General features: G+C 52.3%; 1 protein-coding gene across 1 annotated transcript in view; it reads left to right on the forward strand.

Moving 5' to 3' along the window:
* Positions 1-17,727, forward strand: part of KLF13 (KLF transcription factor 13) — a 50,458-nt gene extending 32,731 nt beyond the window's left edge. The window contains exon 2 of the mRNA XM_045795351.2: positions 11,678-17,727. Coding sequence (XP_045651307.1) covers positions 11,678-11,967 — 290 coding nt within the window. The 3' untranslated portion in view covers positions 11,968-17,727. The remainder of the gene's footprint in view (positions 1-11,677) is intronic.
* Positions 17,728-18,460: the final 733 nt, after the last annotated feature.

The following is an 18,460-nucleotide window of genomic DNA, read 5'->3' on the forward strand; positions in this document are numbered from 1 at the left end:
TTTCCTGCGTGCCTTGGGACAGTGGAGCTCAGCTGCTCGGTGGTCTGTTTTCTTGGTTGATCTATGCGAATACAACTACTTAGAAGTGGGCCCCTGTCTGTGGCCTATGAGACTTTAGAGAGGGACAGCCAGGCAGCCTCCATGCTGACCCTTCCTTTGTCTGCTTACCCAACACATGAAGCCTGGTTCCAGTGACATTGGGGGTGACACCCAGGAGCACCAAGCCCCCGACACCCCACTAAAGGATTTCCCTGCCCTGGGCAGCTTGTCCCAGCTTTTGCTAGTGTCAGGCTGATGCAGGTAGCCTTGGGTCATAGAGTCCCCTGCAGAGCTGTCACTTGACGAAGGAAGGGGTCACTCTGGGGGACGGTGGGGATTGGAGTGCAGAGTGGCATCTGCTTTTCTTCCTGGCTGATGTCCTCAGGGTCAGCCCCCATAGTGACCTGTTCCAGGCTAGGCATAGGAACAGGGTTGAGCACGAGGCAGGAAGTGAGGAGGAAGGGACCGGCTCAGAGAAATGGTGGACAGGCCCTGTGACAGAGAAAGAGCTGGCCTTTGTGCCCTGAGCCTCAAAGGGCCCTGGAAAAGCAATTCCTTCCTTCAACACAATAATGTGGGTTTCTTCAGGTGGCAACAGGGGCTGATTGTGAGAGCAGCTGAGGGCCACCTCCTCTCTGGCAATGGAACTCAGATTTACGGAGGAGCAGAGCCTCTGGCTTACTCTTCCAGTATCCTGTTCTCTGCAAGTGGTTTTGTGAACAGAGTAGTTTTCCTAGAACACCCCGGGTGTAAATTGCTCCAAGTGGCTGAGGCTGTGGTGGGTCTGGTGACCTGGGCTACTGAAGGAGAGGCCCCAGGAGCTCTCCGGGCTCCTCCCCCAAGTGTCTGAAGTAGTTCCTCAGCACTCTTCAGCTGTTCTAGAAAAGGTAGGTCAGTGACTGGCTTTTTTTTTTTTTTTTGCATAGGCTCCCTCAAAAACCAAAAGCATTTTAGGACTGTAGAAAAATGACTTACTTGTTTTTATTCTGATTTATTTGCTTTATGAAACCAACTCTGACAAATACATTGTTTTGCTATGTTCTCTTTGAAACCTGGTGACATTTTTTTTTCCCTGAGGGAAGTGGGCTGCTGTAGTACCTGGAGCAGGCCCGGGTGTAGGTGCTGGGTCTGGAGGAAGAGCACGTGCTCCCCAGGGGCCACTTCTTAGCTCCATTATTTTGAGTGCTCTGCCTCGGGGTGCTCAGTCCTTCTCAGGCAGGCAGGCAGGGCCTCTTGGAACAGGGCTACCTGGCTCGTCCACACGTTAGGTGCAGCCACATGCCGCGGAAGGTCTGGTGACTGCCTGCCAAGGCCCCCAGCAGGTGGAGTGGCCGTGCTGCTTGACTGGGCTGGCTGTGCTGCTGGGGAGCTCCCCTCCCTGGGAAGCTGGAGGCCGCAGGATGCGGAGGGTGGCAACTTGCCGTGTGTGTGTGCGGGGCTTCAGTGCCTTCATCTGTGAGAGGGGCCCTTGGCCTTGACGGTCCCTCTTGTGCTTTCAGCTCCCAGGACACCAGTGGCTGAGGTCAACTTGGGCAGCTTCCCATAGCAGTTCCTGTTACACAGTGGGGAGAGGCTGTGAGAATGTCCTCCTCCTAAGAGAAATCTAGACAACTTGGAGGGCCAGCCATTCTGGGTGTGTGGCCTTGGGAGGTCCTTTTGACCTTCCACCTTTAGTCCCCATCTCTGAGATAGGTTTCATCTTGACACCCTTCTCTCCCTCCAGGTAGAGTCACCTGAGCTTGCATACGTCAGAAGTAAAAATTGTGTACCCGTAAAGCTCTGTGCTTGCAGAGAGGTCTGCTGCACAGGGCAACTGTGGTCAGGCTGGGTCCCTGCTGGCAAGGCCCACCCAGGAGGCACAGGGGAGAGGATAGGCATGAGGAAATGAAGGCTGGGGGAGGGGAGAGACACAGGAAGAGGAAGTGGGACAGAATGGTTGCCAAAGGCTCTACAGAGAAGGGCCCCTCCCTTGGTTGCCTAGAGAGCCCTGGGTGTGGGCATGGGGCCTTGGGGTGCAGAGCGGGGTGGCTAGTCCTGCACACTGGCTGATGGCAGCAGGAAGGGACCCGTTTGTTCTGCTCTGTGCCCTCTCCCAGGGGCTCTGGCTGACCTTGAAGAGCTTTGTTTCTTTGAGGAGGGGGTGGTGTGGGCAGCCTCAGGTTGGCCAAAGACTTGTCTATGTTTAGGAGCATTTTGGCTTCTCCGTGAGTCCCTTCAGACCTCCCTGTGTGGCCGCCAATGACTTGGTGCCACCCCAGACATCACAGCCCAGCACAGCCTGCCAGAGGCTCTTCTGCTCTGTGGCGGCTTCCCCCACCCCCACACGCCTGGCCCTCTGTCTTGCCTCCTTCCCTTCCTTCCTTTTCCTTTCTTTTGGTCCAAGAAAAAAAACCTTTCCCAGAAGGCTGCATTGGTTCCCTAGTTCCCACCTCCTCACTAGTTCCTTGCAGAGGGGACCGGGGGACCAGTTCTCCTGCCTTGAACTTGTGGCCTGTGTCCTGACAGGTGGACGAACTCACCTGGCAGTAGCTCGCCCATCTGCCGAGGCTGGTTCTCAAGGGTCCCGTCCTGTGAGGATGGACCCGGCGACGTTTATGACAGGCGTGTGGTATTTAGAAGCTTGAAGGGGCCTCTGACATACGCAATTACAGATCTGGGTCTGCTGCTGCCTGACTTCTTCTCCCTTGCCTTTTAAGTCAGACTGGGTCTGTCAAACCATGTATCAGGGAGCACCCTCCAACAAAACCATTTGCGGCGTGACACTGGGACCTGAGCCCCGGAAGTCCTGCCCCAGGAACACCTTCCAGAGAGGTAGATTGGACCTCATTGCTATTTTTGATTTTCTTCTACTCCAAGGAGCTCCCCTGCCCCCTCCCCTGTTCTGAGAAGAATCTATTTTAAGGGGAGCTCTCAGGATCCTCTGAGGCTGAGGAATGTGCTGAAGGGGTATGAGAGGCCACAGGTGGTGTGAATGGGCCTGGCTAGGAAGGCACGGAATATTGTTCCTTTGACTCCTGTTTTAAAATTTGCATTCTTGGTGGCTAGCATTTCCTAGTTTGCTATGGATTCTTGTTTTTTAATTGTTTGAATAGGTAAATACATTTTTGTGTTTTGAAATCCAAGAGGTTGAAGCAGTTTTCAAGGAAAATTCCCAGCCCCCCCCCATCCTCCCAGCTCTCTGTCCCCAGGTAATCTCTGTCGTGACTTTCTTAGGTATCCTCCCAGAGGATCTTTCTGCACGTACATGCAAATGCACCCATGTACGCTCACCATTTATCCTATCCCATGCATTCTGCTCTGAACCTTGCTTTCCTCCCTCAACAGTACCACTTTAGAGATCTCCCCTGGTCACTTCAGAAGGAACCCAGTCCATTTCTTACAGTATTCTGTGATGTGGCTGTTCCATAATTGATTTCATGGGCCCCTGTGGAAGGGCATGAGTTTTTCTGAGGCTTTGGCTGCATTGAATAATCAGGCACCTGTCACATTTTGTAGGTGTGCAGGTATGTCTATAGAATAGGTTCCCAAAAGTTGTTTTGTGGGGGCGAAGTTTGCACACATCTGTCATTGTGATCAGTATCACCAAGTCGCCCTCCATAGAGGTTGGGGCAGTTTGTACTTCCCCTGGCAAACGGCGAGGCTACATGTCCTGCCCCCTTGCCGCCCGACAGGTACAAAGTAGGATTTCAGTGGGGTTTAGTTTGCATTTGCTTCCTGATGGGTGAGGCTGAGCATCTTTTCTGATGTTGGAGAGTCCTTTGCTTTCTTTTTATCTACCGTCTTATAGCCTTTGCCCATATTTCTATGGGGTGTTGGTTTTTCCTTTTCTATACCCTTTTTCTGTATTGGAGAGTAGGCCTTTGTGATATGAGCTGCAAATATTTTTTTTTCCCGTCAGGTTGGCATTTATCTTCTGCCTTTGCTTCTGCCGGCTTTGTCCTTAGAGAAGTATTTTATACTTTTGTAGTCACATTTATCAATCTTTTCATTTATGGCTACTGGACTTTGATTCATAGAAGGAACTTCTATCCTAGCACGGTCCTTACTTTCTTGACAGATGCTGCTTAGTTGTCCTTACACATTTTTTGGTCCCTCTCCCCTCCACCCATCTGAGATGTTAATTTATGCTAAACATGTTTCCCACTGTTTTGGGGTCTAGTTCTGGCATTTCTGCTCCTCTCCACTGGCCAGTTAATAGCTTGTGTGGCAATATGTTGAATATCTGGTGGTCTAGTACCCCCACATCGTTCTTTTTCAGTTTTCCTTGCTGTTTCTGTTTGTTTTTCTGTATGAATTTTAGGGTCAAGTTATCCATTCCAAAACAAAGCAAAGCAACACCAAAAATGCCTACCTTAAAAATACACTTGCATCCATTGTAGAAATGTAGATTTTGTTTTAACTGTGCCCCAAGGCTGTGTGTAGCAGTCTCCTGCCAGCTCTGGGGGTAAGGCGGCGTGTGATCAGCAACCCTTGCGCACCCATAACAACAGCATGAGACCAGAGTGCCTTGGGATGGGGGCAGTCCCAGCAAAAATGAATACTCACTGGTGTGGAGCTTAAACGTGCAACCAGTGTTCCCACCATGGTCATTTGCCAGTGGCTTGCTATGAGAGCCCCCCTCAAGGGGCTCAGGAGCCCAGGAGCAACCCCCTCCCCAACTGGTGATAACAGTGTTGCTCATGTGAGCATGTGTGTGCTCCTGCTCACTCTCACAGTAACTATGAAAAGAAACAGGTAAGATGACAGCCCCTGGAGCTGTCAACAAATGAGTAGGGGTGTAGTGGGGCATGACTACTGTAGAGGGTGCTTCCATGCAGGAAGCACCTCTCAGGCTATAGGCAGAGTCCCAGGGTAAGAGGGGTCCCCGCTGAGTGGCAGCTCTCCCTCCTGCTGGGCCTCACCTCCCTCACTTGTACCATGGTGGGTAAGGGCTTCCAGCTGGGGCAGCCTAGGAGACAGGCGTCTGCATGTCAGCTCCATGTGGGTCTATAAACCATGGGCATTTTCAGTGATCAGCGGAGTAGTCAGTGGCCTCCTAATGAAAGGAAAGTCTGCTTTCCACCACAGGGGACAGGCCTTTCTGCTGACCCCGAGGCTGCCCATGGGCCTGGGTTTCCTTGGAGGCTGGCAGCTGATTGGCTCCAGTGTTTGGCCGTCTGCCAAGCTGCCTGGGAGTGGGAGGGTGAGCAGGAGGGATTCCCTGGAGTGAAAAGCATGGCGGTGTTGAGGCGGGAAGCTGGAAGTGGCCCCGTGCCAGCGGCCACCGATCACAGCTAGCTGTTGATGACTGACAGCCCACTTGCTGGCGGTGAACAGCCAGGACCTGCGCCCTGGGGCCTGGGAGCCTGGGAGAAGCTGCCTCCGTGTCTGTGAAAGCCTCTCCCTGTGCCTCCCTCTGACTCTCCGACCAGCCCTGCCCTTCATCATCACTCCCTAGACACACCCATGTGGGTTCCTTGTGCTCACTGAGGTCTGGTCATGTGATCTTAGGCGCTCCTGTTAAGTTGATGGCTCCATCTGCCCTTCTCTCTGGGGGCCCTCTGTTCAGAGTTGTATCCCTCCCCTTCTTTGTTCCACAGAGGGGAGCTCAGCTAGGCTTCCCAGAGCCCTGGCTGGTAGGGCCAGCAAGAGGCCGAGGGGGCCAATGGGGGGGGCACTTACTGCCCACAGGGAGAAAAGGCTTTAGTCTACAGACATTATTCCGGCCCCAGCTCTGTGTGAAGCACTGGGAGACAATGCCAAAGATCCCCAGGACTGCCCAAGAGGCCCCACAGATACAAAAGAACTGCCGTGTGCAGGTACTGTTGGAGCCAGGAGGGACCCACTCACCTGTAGGAGCTGGCAGTCTGGCCAGAACTGGTTGGAGCAATTGAGATAATTGGGAGCATGCCCTTTGGACGGGGGTCAGAGCCGGAGGGAGTCTCACTGTGGCCAGAGCCTGAGCTCGGGGCAGGAACGGGATCATGCACACTTCCCAAGCTGCACCTGCAGGCTGCCTGGAAGGGGGCAGGGGGCAGGGGGCAGGGCCCAGGGCTGCGCGCCCAGTCAGGGGCTCCGGCAGGAGGAAAGCCCCTGTGCTCCCAGTCTAGCCTCTTGCGGCTTCTGGGAGGAACAAGCTGTCCCAGCCCAGGCCTGTGGCTTGGGCAAGAGGAGCATGTGGGACACAGTGTTCCCTGATAAGATGAGGCAATCGCTCTCACAGCTTCACTGCAGCGCCAGGGAACATTTATGTAACCCCCGCCCTGCGCCCCATGAGCCCTTGGCCTTGGCGCCCCCCGCCACCCAGCTGCCCCCCCTTACTATACACCAGCAGCACCCCGCCCTGTATAGACCAGTTATCCCCTGTCCCGCAGTCCTGGCCCTTGCAGCCTGGCACCCTCAGGCCCCTCCACCCTGAGCGTGGCCTGGCGCCTTCCCCAGCCCCAGGGTCCTCCAGCCCCCCACAGTGACCCCAGCCTTCCCCCAGCTTCCCTCACTCCCTCCCTGTGCACCCTGTACCCCACAAAACCTGACCTCTACCCCCTTCCTCTTACTCTGCCTCCCCCTCCCAAGGCCCTCTCACCATTCAGTCCCACGGCCCAAATCCTGGCCCCCTGCAGCCCTCCCTTCTTTGGAAAGTGAGGGCAGGGGTCCTGGAGTGAGCCCTTGCCAGGCTTAGGCTTCAGGCAGAATGCTGCAGGAGCTCTGAGCTCCCTTCAGGGTTCTGGAATCCTCGATTAGGTTTCCTGTCCTGCGAAGGCCAGTGTCACTTCTGAGCTAGACTGCGCACTCTCCTTATGATGGCCCTGTGGTACTGTTGCTGTCTCCCCGTCTCATGCCCAAGAGGAAGCAGATGCAGAATTTGAGCCCAGCAGGAGGGAAGCTAGGGTTCACTTAGTACAGAGGGCCAACTCCCTGTAGGGCCTGGACCTGCTGGGCCCCCACTCCAGTCTGAGTATACTCCCTATATACTCACTCAGCCCAGTCATACCACCTTGGGGTCAATCTCTAGCAGAGCAGTTTTCAAAGGGAGGCCCAGGGATACCTGTAGGCACCTGAGACCCTTCTAGGAGTCCATGTGGCCAAAATTATTTTCAAAATAATTACATTATTTGTCCTTTATTCTCTCAAAAGAATACAATGGAATATTCCAAAAGCTAAATGATGTGTGATGATGTCATCCCTCTCTCAGCTACTGGAATGTGTGCTTGAGTTTGATTTTTTTTTTGTTTTAATTTCTAATATGAACAATATCAATAATTATAACCCACATAAACAGACACTCTTTGGGTGTCTCTCTGCAAGTATGAGAAACACCGTCGTGGGTGACTCTGTGCCCCTCTACAGGCTGCCTTTCCCCCACCTGTTCTCGATTCTCCTGGCTGTTCCTCATTAGTCTTCTGGGTCCTGCTTGAGTGTCACCAGCCCAGCCAGACCCTGGTGCTGCTCCTTACCAGCATGAATCATAACTTCTGAGTGTTTTATTCATCTGTTTGTGGGCCAGTTTGTTGCCATCTGCCCTCCTGGAATGGGCTGACAGAGGTAAAAAGGATGGAACAGGGAGGACCCTGTCTGCATCAGGACACTGTCCCCAGAGCCAGATCTCGGGTCTGTGTTCAATAAAAGTGCTGAGCTGCTGGTGCCCAGACAGACCAAGAACCGTGTGCTGGCCTAGGGGTGATGCTGCGCTTTCCCTACCTTCTGCTACCCCAGGCCACCTGGTACCAGCATCCCATCATGTTGGATGCTTCAGTTCTCTGTGGCCCTGACATCACTGTAGCCCGTCTATAATTATACCTGCCTCACATGCCTCCCAGAGCTGCAAGCATAAGGACCCTGAAAAGGACAACCCCCCAGTGAGGGCCCAGGGCTTCTTCAGGATGAGCCTGAATTTGGGTTGGTCCTCCCCTACTCCCACCACAGGCCTAAATTTGAGAAGACACAGGTGACAAAAATAATGGATAGGAGCAAAAATAATAGCTTAACATTTCAAGGTAAGCATTTGGCATGTGCCAGGCACAGTGCCTCAATCTGGTTGTGTGTGACCTCGTGGAATCACCATGTGTACCCCACTATGAGGATGGGGTAGTATAGTCATTTCCTGTGGCTACCATAACAGATTACCATAAACTGGGTGGCTTAAAAGAACAGAAATGCACTTTCTCACTGTTTTAAAGGGCAGAAGGCTAAGATCAAGGTGTTGGCAGCTCACTCCCCTGGTCACCTCTATTCCTTCTGAAGGCTCTGCTGGCAGGGGGTGGGGGAATCCATTTTATGCTTCTCTCCTAGCTTCTGGGGGGTGCCCTACAATGCTTGGTGTTCCTTGGCTTGTAGATGCATCACTCCAGTCTCTTCTTCTGTCATCGCTTGGCCTTCTCTTCTATGTCCTTTCCCCTTCTCTTCTTTTCTAAGGACACTTGTGATCTCATTTCAAGGTCCTTACCTTAATTATATCTACAAAGATCCTTTTTCCAAATAAGGAAAGGGATTCGAGGAGTCCTTGGTTCAAAGGATTAGGGCCTGGACATCTTTTTTTTGGGGGGGGGCACTCTTTACCCCACCAGAGAGGCGCTTATCTGAGGTCATACCATCAATACACTGTGAAGACAGTGTCACAATTGGCACACCAAGCTCTCAGCACCCAGTCACACAGAAATGAAACCATTGTACTTAATGCTGGACCTTTCCAAACATTTAATGACCAATATGCATTGTGAAGTTCCTAGACTTAGCATGCAACATTTCTCAAACTGTTTTGTTGACAAGATTTTCCCCCCAGAACCGATTAACAATATATTCAGTTCTAAAAAGACATGTAACGCAGAAGAGCTTACAATGACAACAACAACAACAAAAATCCTGTTCCCAGTGCAGCCTCACTCCCCAGAGACCAACACTGCTCTGATTTTAGTTGTCTTGGTGGTTGCTGACATAAATAAACCAACTGATTTTTTTTTTTACTGTTCTATGATGTATCAGATTTAGATATGATCTATTATCTCCCTGCCATGAAAATTAAGGATTTGCCTCATTCCTACCCCTCCACTCACCTCCTCCTGAATTGATGGATATGTTATTATTTTAATTTTTTGTTGCTTATCCTTATAACTGTAACCTCATTTAGACATTTCCTTTGTGCATGTGTGTGTTTCTAAATTTCTTGTAAATCCACATTCTCTATTGGGGATATGAGTCAGTTGTATGGACTTTGTCTATAACATTGATTCTAAACACTGACAACTAACTGGTGCTAGGGTTCACATGACCATGACTGTGAAAAGATTACTTCCATATGCCAGGGCCTGTACAAGGATTTCATTCCCTCCTACTGCCTCATGGGGTTGTTGTGAAAGATAAATAGTATAACATACAAAAAGTCCCTAGACCAGTGTTTGGCTCTGAGCTCTTCCGTGATTGCTCATAGTCTTGTAGCATTTTAGTTTGCTTCAAATTTAGATCCCAGTTTTCTTGCATGTCTTCTATTTTTCCTGGAGTTTCTAATTGCCTCTCTTTTTTTCTTTTAACCAAAGAATAGTATGTGCCTTCACTGTGTTCTAAAGTTTATTCAGCCTCTTGATCAAATTCTCTGATGCATGGAACTCATTTTCTTCTTGGAGCTATCCCCCTGTGAATCCTGCCTTAGTGGTCCCCAGGTCTCTACCTCACTCTCCTGAATGCCTCTTCATTTTTCACTCACTTCTCTGGCTTCTCGGGGTTTTTTTCCCCTCATTTTTGCTGGAGTTTGTGAGGTAAACTTGGAAGAGCCTATTTCTTTGTCATCTAGAATCCAATGTGATTAATGAGAAGTCTAGTGTATGTCCCAGCCTTATTCCCTTATGGATAACTTGGTGTTTGTTTCTCACCTCTTTCTAATAAGTTTTGTGGTCTTTTTTTACTCAGTGTTCTGACATTGCAGAGTTTCTTATAGCAGGAGCGTTTACTTGCAGCCCTGCCCACATCTGTGCTAGCTAGTCTTATTTGATTCTGACAGATACCGTTTTCTTGTTTCTTTGGTAGTTTGCTCTCCTCCCCTTTTATCTGTTAACAAACAAATTAGTTAAATATTGCACCCCCAGGATTGATTACCTGTAACTCTGAACTATCATTTGTAACTGTTAGAAAGGTTTGGGAAATGATGGTTTGCTCTCCTGCTTGATTTAGAATCCCATCCCCCCAACAGATACCCTTTCCCCCTCCAAAAACCCCATAAAATCAATAAGAACATATACAACACATAGCTGTTAGTTTCAGCATTACCAGGAGAAAGAGAACACAGCAGCATTCACATATTTCTAGAGCCTTTTTTGATGTTGTTCCATTTTTCTGGGATATTTCCTTGAGTTTATTTCCAGCTTTTCTGTGGAATTTTTGGGCAACAATACTCTCAATTTCTAAACACTATTTTTTGTTCTCTGAACTTCCTTTTGATGGTATCGTGTTTGCTTTATGCATGAATTTTATCTGAAATTTCTCTCAGAATACTAATTAGAATTTTTAGGTTGACATTCTCTTCTGTCTCCTGGCTTCACTCTTTTTCCTCTGGAGTAAGCTTTGTTTTGTTGCTCTTGGACTTTTCCCTTTCATGCTGCTGGTTTTCCTTGGCCATCTGGCCATCCTTGGGTGTTTGTTTATATTTAAGGTTGACGGGCTCATTTGGGGTGGGTGGTGTGGATTTCCTCCTCCAGGCACAGGTGGGCCAGCTTCAAGGATGGCTATTGGCTTTAGGGCCAGAGTCGGGGAGGGAGGGGAAGGTAAAGGGTTGGAAGGGAGGCTGTGTGGCCACCCCAGGTGCCTGCCATAAGGGCTGCGTTCTGGGGTGCCAGGAGCTCCTGCTGGTTCTCTCTAAGCAGCTGATGTCTTTTTTTTTTTTTTTTTTTTTTGTGTGTGTGTGTGGTTCAGAGTTTGCCTGGGTAAATGCTGACCTGTTCCTTGCTCTGAGCAAGGAATAGGAGGGAGGGAGGGGGTGAGGTCCTGACTGCAGCCTGCATTTGTCACCTCCCTCTCATGGAGTGTTTTGAGTAGCCACCCTTGTCAGTCTCCGTGCTTGAGTCTGCAAGAGCCTGTTGGAGTCTCCTGTTTGCTGGCTGTTGCCTTTTGGCCACATTGGAACTTCTGTAAGAGAAGGGGCAACAAGAGAAGGAAATTACCTGGTCTGGGCTCCTCATGTTATAGATGATGAAACTGAGGAGGGTGTCAGGAGGGTGGTAGGGCACTTGCATTCGGGAGTTGTCTTTTGGCCCTGCGAGGTGTAGGGCTCTGAGGTGTGGCTCCCCTAGGGCCGGTGTGGGGCAGCTGGACTTGCGCAGGCCTGCCAGTCCTTCCTGGCCCTAGCCCCTTTACTCCTGGTTCCCAATCTTTGATCCTGAAGATGGGCCTGAGCTCCCCACAGGCCAGGGCCAGGGGGCCTGCACAGGCTGGTGGGTGCCATCACCAGGGGCCCTAGGCCCTGCAGCCACATTACCTGAGATGCTGCCATCTCATCCTGGGAGATGTCTGCTGCCTTCCTTGGGTACCAGCAGGTGGGCACTGGCAGGGCACACCTTTGCCCTGATGGGTTTGTCATAGAGGCGGGCGGGGAGGCAGCTAGGGGTGGGGAGGAGCGGGCTGCGTGGAGGGCAGGGCCAGGAGCGGGACTGACGCTCTGCCCTGTCGCCCGCAGGTGAGAGGCCCTTCGCCTGCAGCTGGCAGGACTGCAACAAGAAGTTCGCGCGCTCCGACGAGCTGGCCCGGCACTACCGCACGCACACGGGCGAGAAGAAGTTCAGCTGCCCCATCTGCGAAAAGCGCTTCATGCGCAGCGACCACCTGACGAAGCACGCGCGCCGCCACGCCAACTTCCACCCGGGCATGCTGCAGCGGCGCAGCGGGGGCTCGCGGACCGGCTCCCTCAGCGACTACAGCCGCTCGGACGCCAGCAGCCCCACCATCAGCCCGGCCAGCTCGCCCTGAGCCCGGTGCTGCCCGCCCGCAGCAGCACAGCCCCGCCCGCCCCTCCGCGGGCGCCCCGCCCCAACCCAACCCGCCCCGCCCCGCCCCGCCCCGGGGCTGGCCGAGGACCCTCCGCCCCCACTACAGCCATGAGCAGATATGCTCGCCCTTCCTCTCGTGATGCCGCGTCTTTTCCTTTTGTAATAAGAAAGAAGAGAGAACTTTATGAAGTCAGTAACAACAACACAACAAACGATTTCTTCACCTCAGGTGTCAAAGTAAATTTGTAAAAAAAACAAAAAATTTTCAAAAAACACCATCCACAAATTGCACAATAGACATACCCACAAAGGTGAGATTCAGTGGTATTGACCCCCCCCCCTTTCTCAGGGATGGACATGTTCCACGAGGTCAGTGAGGACACCCCTTTCCTGCCGCCTTACTCTGTACATAGATTTGCACTCTGGAGTTTCTGTTAGGTTCTGGAACACACTGGGGACAAAGGAGACGAAACAGTGCAGGTGGGCTTAGCATCCAGCCTGTGGGTCAGTTGATCGGTCAGTTCTGAGCGGACACGGTCACTGACATTTGCTTCCAGGCCAGATTCCCAAGCAGGGGGCCTCCCAGCCGCCAGCCTCTTCCCCAGCAGCCCCGCCGGGCTCAGGACATAGATGATTCAGAGGGATGCCTTAAGCTGTACGGGGCAAAAGAAGCACTCCACCTGGGAAGACCACGGAGGCGCCCGCCTCGGGCGTGGCCCTGCCCATCTCCCTCCGCCCGCCTCCAGGAGCCTTTCTCTGGGCCTCTCAGAGCACTGGAAGCAGAGACCCGAGCCCTGCTTGATCAGCCCACTGCACCATCTGAAGTCCGATGCGACAGGGCCCGGGCCACGTTTGCCCAGGCCTCGGCCTGCCTGAGATATGTGCCCCGCATAGGGACACCTGATCGTCTGTGTCCTGCGGAAGGCACCTGGGGACCTCTCACTCTATCATGTTTTCTGACTGGAAAACAGAGCCTGGGAATCCCCGTCTTCTTCAAAGATGTCTGAAAGTGTCTTTGGTGCCTCCAGTTCCCATGTTCTCCTGGACCGGCCCTGCTGTCAAGACACCTTTATTTGAAACCGTGGGGAAGGTTGTTGGGCCACCTTGCCAGAGGCCCAGTGTGTATGGCCATGCACGTGGCAGCGCTCGGTGCTTCACAGAGACAGTTCTGTAGCAAGAGACCGGAACATTGTGACTTGGAACTTTTTGGGAGTGGTAAAGCAGATGTTATGGGAAGTGCTGTCGGAGAATGTGCATTCTGTTTCCTCCCCAGGGAACACCAGACAGAAAGTTGTGGGAAATACTTTGCTCAGACCCACCGTGTTCCCAGCTTGGAATTAGCAAACCTCCAGCTTCTCCATGAGCTTTGCACCCCCTGGACTTCTCCCTTTCCCTCCCATCTCTCCCCTCCTGCCTGGGAGGGCCCAGCCCACACCTGCCCTTGGCGCATTAGGGCTTCAGGGGCTCCATCGCCAGCGTTCTCCTGCCAGGAGAGGAAGAGCAGAGAGCTGAGCAGTTTCTCCTGGAGCCCCGGCCTGGGCTGGGCTAGGCTTTGAGCCCTGGCAGGGCAGTCGGGCTGGGCTCCAGCGTGCTGCTCTTCTGCAGACATTTGGAGGTTCCACCTCAGTGCTGCTGCCCAGGCACCTCCCTTCCCTTCTTCCTGAGAGTGGGGGCATGTAAATACAAGCCCCCAGGACAGTGCGTGCGTGTGTGTGTGCGCGTGTGTGTATGTGTGTGTGTGTGTGTTGGGGTGGGGGTGTGGGTTTGGGGTGGATTTGGGGTATCTTGCAGAGACCTCTGCTCATTTTGCTGAGGAGGAATGACCCTTGGGACCTCAGAGGGCTGTAGATGGGCTTCCTGGGCCCAGAGTGCCTTGGTTGTGGCCATTCTGCTTCTACCCCCACCATATCATGGCATGGGGTGCAGCACAGAGAAGCCCCAGAGACCCAGGCCTGGCTGGTGCTCACAGCCCTTGGCCGCAGCTTTGGGCCAGCACCCTCTGTCCATAGTGACCACAAGGGCAGCAGTCTGCTGTCTGCTCACTTGGGTACCCCTTTCTAACTCTAGTATGTGTCATCTGGGGTCGGCCAGTGGCATGGTGGTGGCTTCTGAGTAGCATGTTAGGTACCAAGTTGGGCAGTAGCATTGTTCTTGTTATGGGTGGAAGCCAAGCAGGGCCAGGGGGTCAAGTGCAGAGTTGATTGCCCTGGCTGCCGTGCCCCATTTGGGCAGCATGACAGCCCTGCTTGCATTTGGTCTGGGGGAGAGGGTGGAAGATCCTATAGAGACCTGGACAGAAGAGCGCCCTGAGTGCTTGGGGTGAAAGATCTTCATGCCCAGTTCCAAAGCGAGGCCCCTCCCAAAGTTGTTTCTGTGTGAGGCATAGAAAGCCACACTCTGAATACATTTCATGTCTCAGGAACTCACATTCCAGGTTCAGGAATTTTATTCCAAAGTCCTTTGGTGTGCTCACCGTCCACGGGTCCCCGAAGGCAGGGAGAGGGAGCTGTGTGTCTCTGGGAGGCCACACAGTGCTATCCCCTTGAGGAGCCAGGAGTCTCCTTGTGATCTGCCCACTGGCATCTCAGAAGGAGGTTTTCTAACCCCACATCTGTCTGCACATAGGAAGGGGAGTAAGGACTCTAAACCCAGTCATCTTGGAATAAAAGAAGAGCTGGTTTGTTTTAGAGGCGGGGTGGGGGGTGGGGGAGGGAAAGCGGGTGTTTGCTGTTTCCAAAGAGAGCACTTAATTTAATTTTTCCTCTAAATGACCCAGGGCTGTTCCGTCTGATAGATGGAAGGGTAACATTGCCTTAAAACAGAAATATGCAGGCATTGGCTATTTTTGGCAAATGAGTGTGTCTTCATTCCCAAAGCGGTTCTGGTCTAATGGCAGGGTGCGGTCCTTCCGCTATGGGCCTGGCCTGGGAGATGGGGCACTGCTCTGCTGACTTAGGGCACCTGGAGGGAATTCCCACCTGGCATCCCTGGGCACTTGGCCTGGGGCTCCGGTCGGACCATCCTGACTCATCTGGGGCTAAAATTCATCTCACTTGAAGGGTGGGAAAAATCCATGAACCTCAGGTGAGGTTTAAATGGGCTCTCACTGGCATCTCATCATCATGAAATGAGTGCTCGTGGAAAGGGGCAGTGGGCCTTGGAAAGCCACTCCCTGGGGCGCCCACTGGAAGTAGTTACATGGGGCAGACCCTCCTGAAACAGCCTGCATTTTCTTCTAAGATGTAGAATGTCTTCCCAGCCTGGGTCTATTTCAGGGTCTTTCATTTTTCTGGTTTATGGCCATGCTTGCTGGCTTCAGTGTGATTGAAGAACCCATAGGACTCCTAGACATAATAGTGAAAACTCAAACCTTTATTTTGTAGCAGACTTGTTCTCACAGGCCAAGGGGGCAGAGATCTCAAAATGAGGGTTGCCTGAACAAAGAATTTCCTCCAAAAAGTCCTAAAAGTGACCCTGGACTCAAACCATCAGGGGGCTGGTGTTTAGCTCACATCCCAAATAAGAAAGCCCCTGTTTGTGTCAGCCGTGTTAGGACACCAGTTTTTGGCTCCCCGTATGCCCACGGAATCCTACAGCCTTCCAGAAAGAAACAGATGAACACAGCCGTTTCCACAAAGGGCCCGGGGGCCCTCTTCTGTAGGGTGCTATGTAGGAACAGGCAGCGATGCCCTTGATGGGAATGTAGTCCTGGAGGTGCCCTACCTGCATCCCACCAAACCCCCACGTACGGCACTTGAGGTGCAGGACACCACCCACCCTTTATTCTGAGGCCATGCAACCGGGCAGGTGCAGGATTCGCCACGGTGCAGCCTCCAGGTGCAAACATCAGTGAGACTGGGGTCCCCAGATCTCACCGTGCCCTGGGTCACAGCTCAGACCAGTGGGGAGTGACTCGGAGATAGGAACAGACAGGCCACAGGTGGCCCCCAGCCCACCTGTTGGGAGATGAAGAGAGGGCCGGTGGCTTTCTCTGGTCCCAAGTGAAGTGCGGCAGAACTGGGGTCTCCAGTCGAGCTCTCTGCTGCCCGGCCCAGAGTCTGCAAAAGACCCAGCCTCCTTTTGCCAGAAGCAGGTGCTAAGGTGGACGGCACAGGGTCATAGCACTCCCCAGGGACTTACACCCGTGGTCTCAGCGAGCAGGAGTGCTACCTAACAAGAAAGCATGATCTGAGCAATAGCATCCCTTGTCATTTGACTCCTGGTTTGGGGTGTTTACAAGGCTACCTGATTATTTTGACTTCTGACAGATATCACTGATTTTTTTTTTTTAAAGACATTTTTAAAAAACTGTTCAGTCAAAAACAGTGCTGGAAGGTTTAAAGGGTCTGATGTAGCGGTCACATCAAAAACAGTAAGAGATGTTTTGTCGGTCACCCACATCTTTTGCTACCCAAAGATTCCTTATGTGATTCTGGTGACCATATTTTCCAAAGGTAAAATCAAGGATGTGGGCTGACACCTTCTGAACACAGGGTTGCCCTGGGAGGAGCCAGCTCCTATGACTTATATTCCCGATTCTGAGGCTCAGTTTCAAAGGGTTGTCCAAGACACATTCCAGAGAATTTTGTACCAGAATTTGGATGCGCAATCCAGCTTACTACTGATAAATGCCTGAACATCATTTTGGGTGAGGCCTTCCCCCACCCACTGTCCTGTCCCTCACTGGTGTGAAGATTGGATTTGTGGGAGCTTTGAGCCCTGGATCCATGAGGGCAGAGGGGCCATACTTGGTTTCTTCTGACCCCCGTAGCAATGTCAGACTTGGAGTGCGGCCGGCTGGCCCTGTCCAGCCTCTCCCCTTCTCATGCAGCTTTAAAACCTTACTACTTTTATTTAAAGATGAACAGGATGGGAGGGGAGTGGGCCACATGAGCAGCTTTCTCCCAGGGCTCAGGGGCATTTTCTTAGTGACGTGTTGACAGGATGCTGTACATGCTCATTTAGAAACCCAAGTATGTGAGCTGAATGCCTGCAAGACGACCACAGGTCTGGCCAAGGGTTCTCCCTCCCACCCAGAGCACAAGCACTGGGTGTACCAGCCGGATCCCTTCCCAGCGCGGCTCAGACGCCACTTGGGGAGTGGTGTGGCGGCCATTCCTGGGTCAGGGTGCCTGTGTGTGGGTGGGTGGCTTCGCTCCCGAGTCCCACCCCTGGAGAGCCCGTGTGCCTAGTGCCGAGGATCCCAAGAGCTCAACGGCGTCAGCACGAGCTATGCATTGTGGGGCGTGGGGCTTGCTGTGTTCCCACATAACCGGGAATACCTTGTGTGGGTGTGTTGGGTGCATGAGTCAGCCACCCCCAGACCCACACAAATGACCCCTTCCCCATCCAAAGCCATTGATGGAGCATCTCTGGAATTGTTTGCCAAAATCCCAAGGCAGAATCCAAGGGTCCAAGACCATTTCCATGGAGCACACATTTTCCTTTTCTGTAGGAACTTTTTTTTTCTTTTCTTTTTAACCAGCACCACACCATGCTTCTGAAGGCCACGTTTCATCTTTCCTGGATCACTACAGTGAAGTATTACAGTTGTACAGTTCCCAATCTGGCCTTGGCTTGCTCGGATAAAACTTTGTATGTATTTTGTATGGCATAGATTCTATATTGTAATGATGTCCTATGCAAAAAGAAAAAATAACTAAATTGTAAATTTTATTGTTTTAACGTGTATGCATGTTTAGTGACGTTTACATTTTGAAATAAAATTTATGATTCATTATTTTATTTGCCAGAGCTGTTTCCTTGGAGAGGCCCAGGGTGGAGGCGGGGGGCAGCCAAAGTGGACCAACTCCAGCAGCTATATATAATTGGCTGAGGGGGCAGAAACCAGCCTAGAACTTGGTAGGCCTTTTACAGAATAGAAGGTTTTGCAGAGAGTGGGTGCCCCCTGCCTATCCCCTCCCACCTGCTCAGCAGATTTCAGCTTGTCACGTTCCCGCCCCTCAGCTCTTCTCCCTTCCCACCCCGTACCACCCAAAAGCTCAACCTGACAGTTCCATCCCCAAGAGTATCAAGGAGAAAGGCGGGCCCTCAGGGAGGCAGTGAATATGGATTTCTGAGCGGGACATAGTGATTGTCCCTAGAACTCCCTGTAAACACCTGAACTTCCTCTCCCCAGGCAGCAGCCCCATTTCTCCACCCCAGTCGCCCTCAGACGTTCTGACAGCCCATCAGACCACACTGTCACTCAGCCAGATCCTGCCTGCTCCCCTTGTCTCTCTGCCCAGAGTCCACAGAATGACCTGTTGCAGCCACTGAAGTCCCCGAGGGTGGCTGGGGGCACTGACCCCAAAACTGTCTGCCACAAATGCCAGCCTGGAGCCATGGGGACAGGTCTTGGGGTGGGGGCTGGGGCCTGGCATGGTATGTGTTGACGCCAGAGCTCATTTAAGTCTCCTGGGATCATTAGGCACCCTGGCTGCTCCCCCAGACAGCATTTCCGCAGCAGGCAG

The sequence above is a fragment of the Ursus americanus genome, chromosome 28, assembly GCF_024610735.1.
Source record: "Ursus americanus isolate L20-20 chromosome 28, mUrsAme1.1.p, whole genome shotgun sequence".
Classification (NCBI taxonomy): domain Eukaryota; kingdom Metazoa; phylum Chordata; class Mammalia; order Carnivora; family Ursidae; genus Ursus; species Ursus americanus.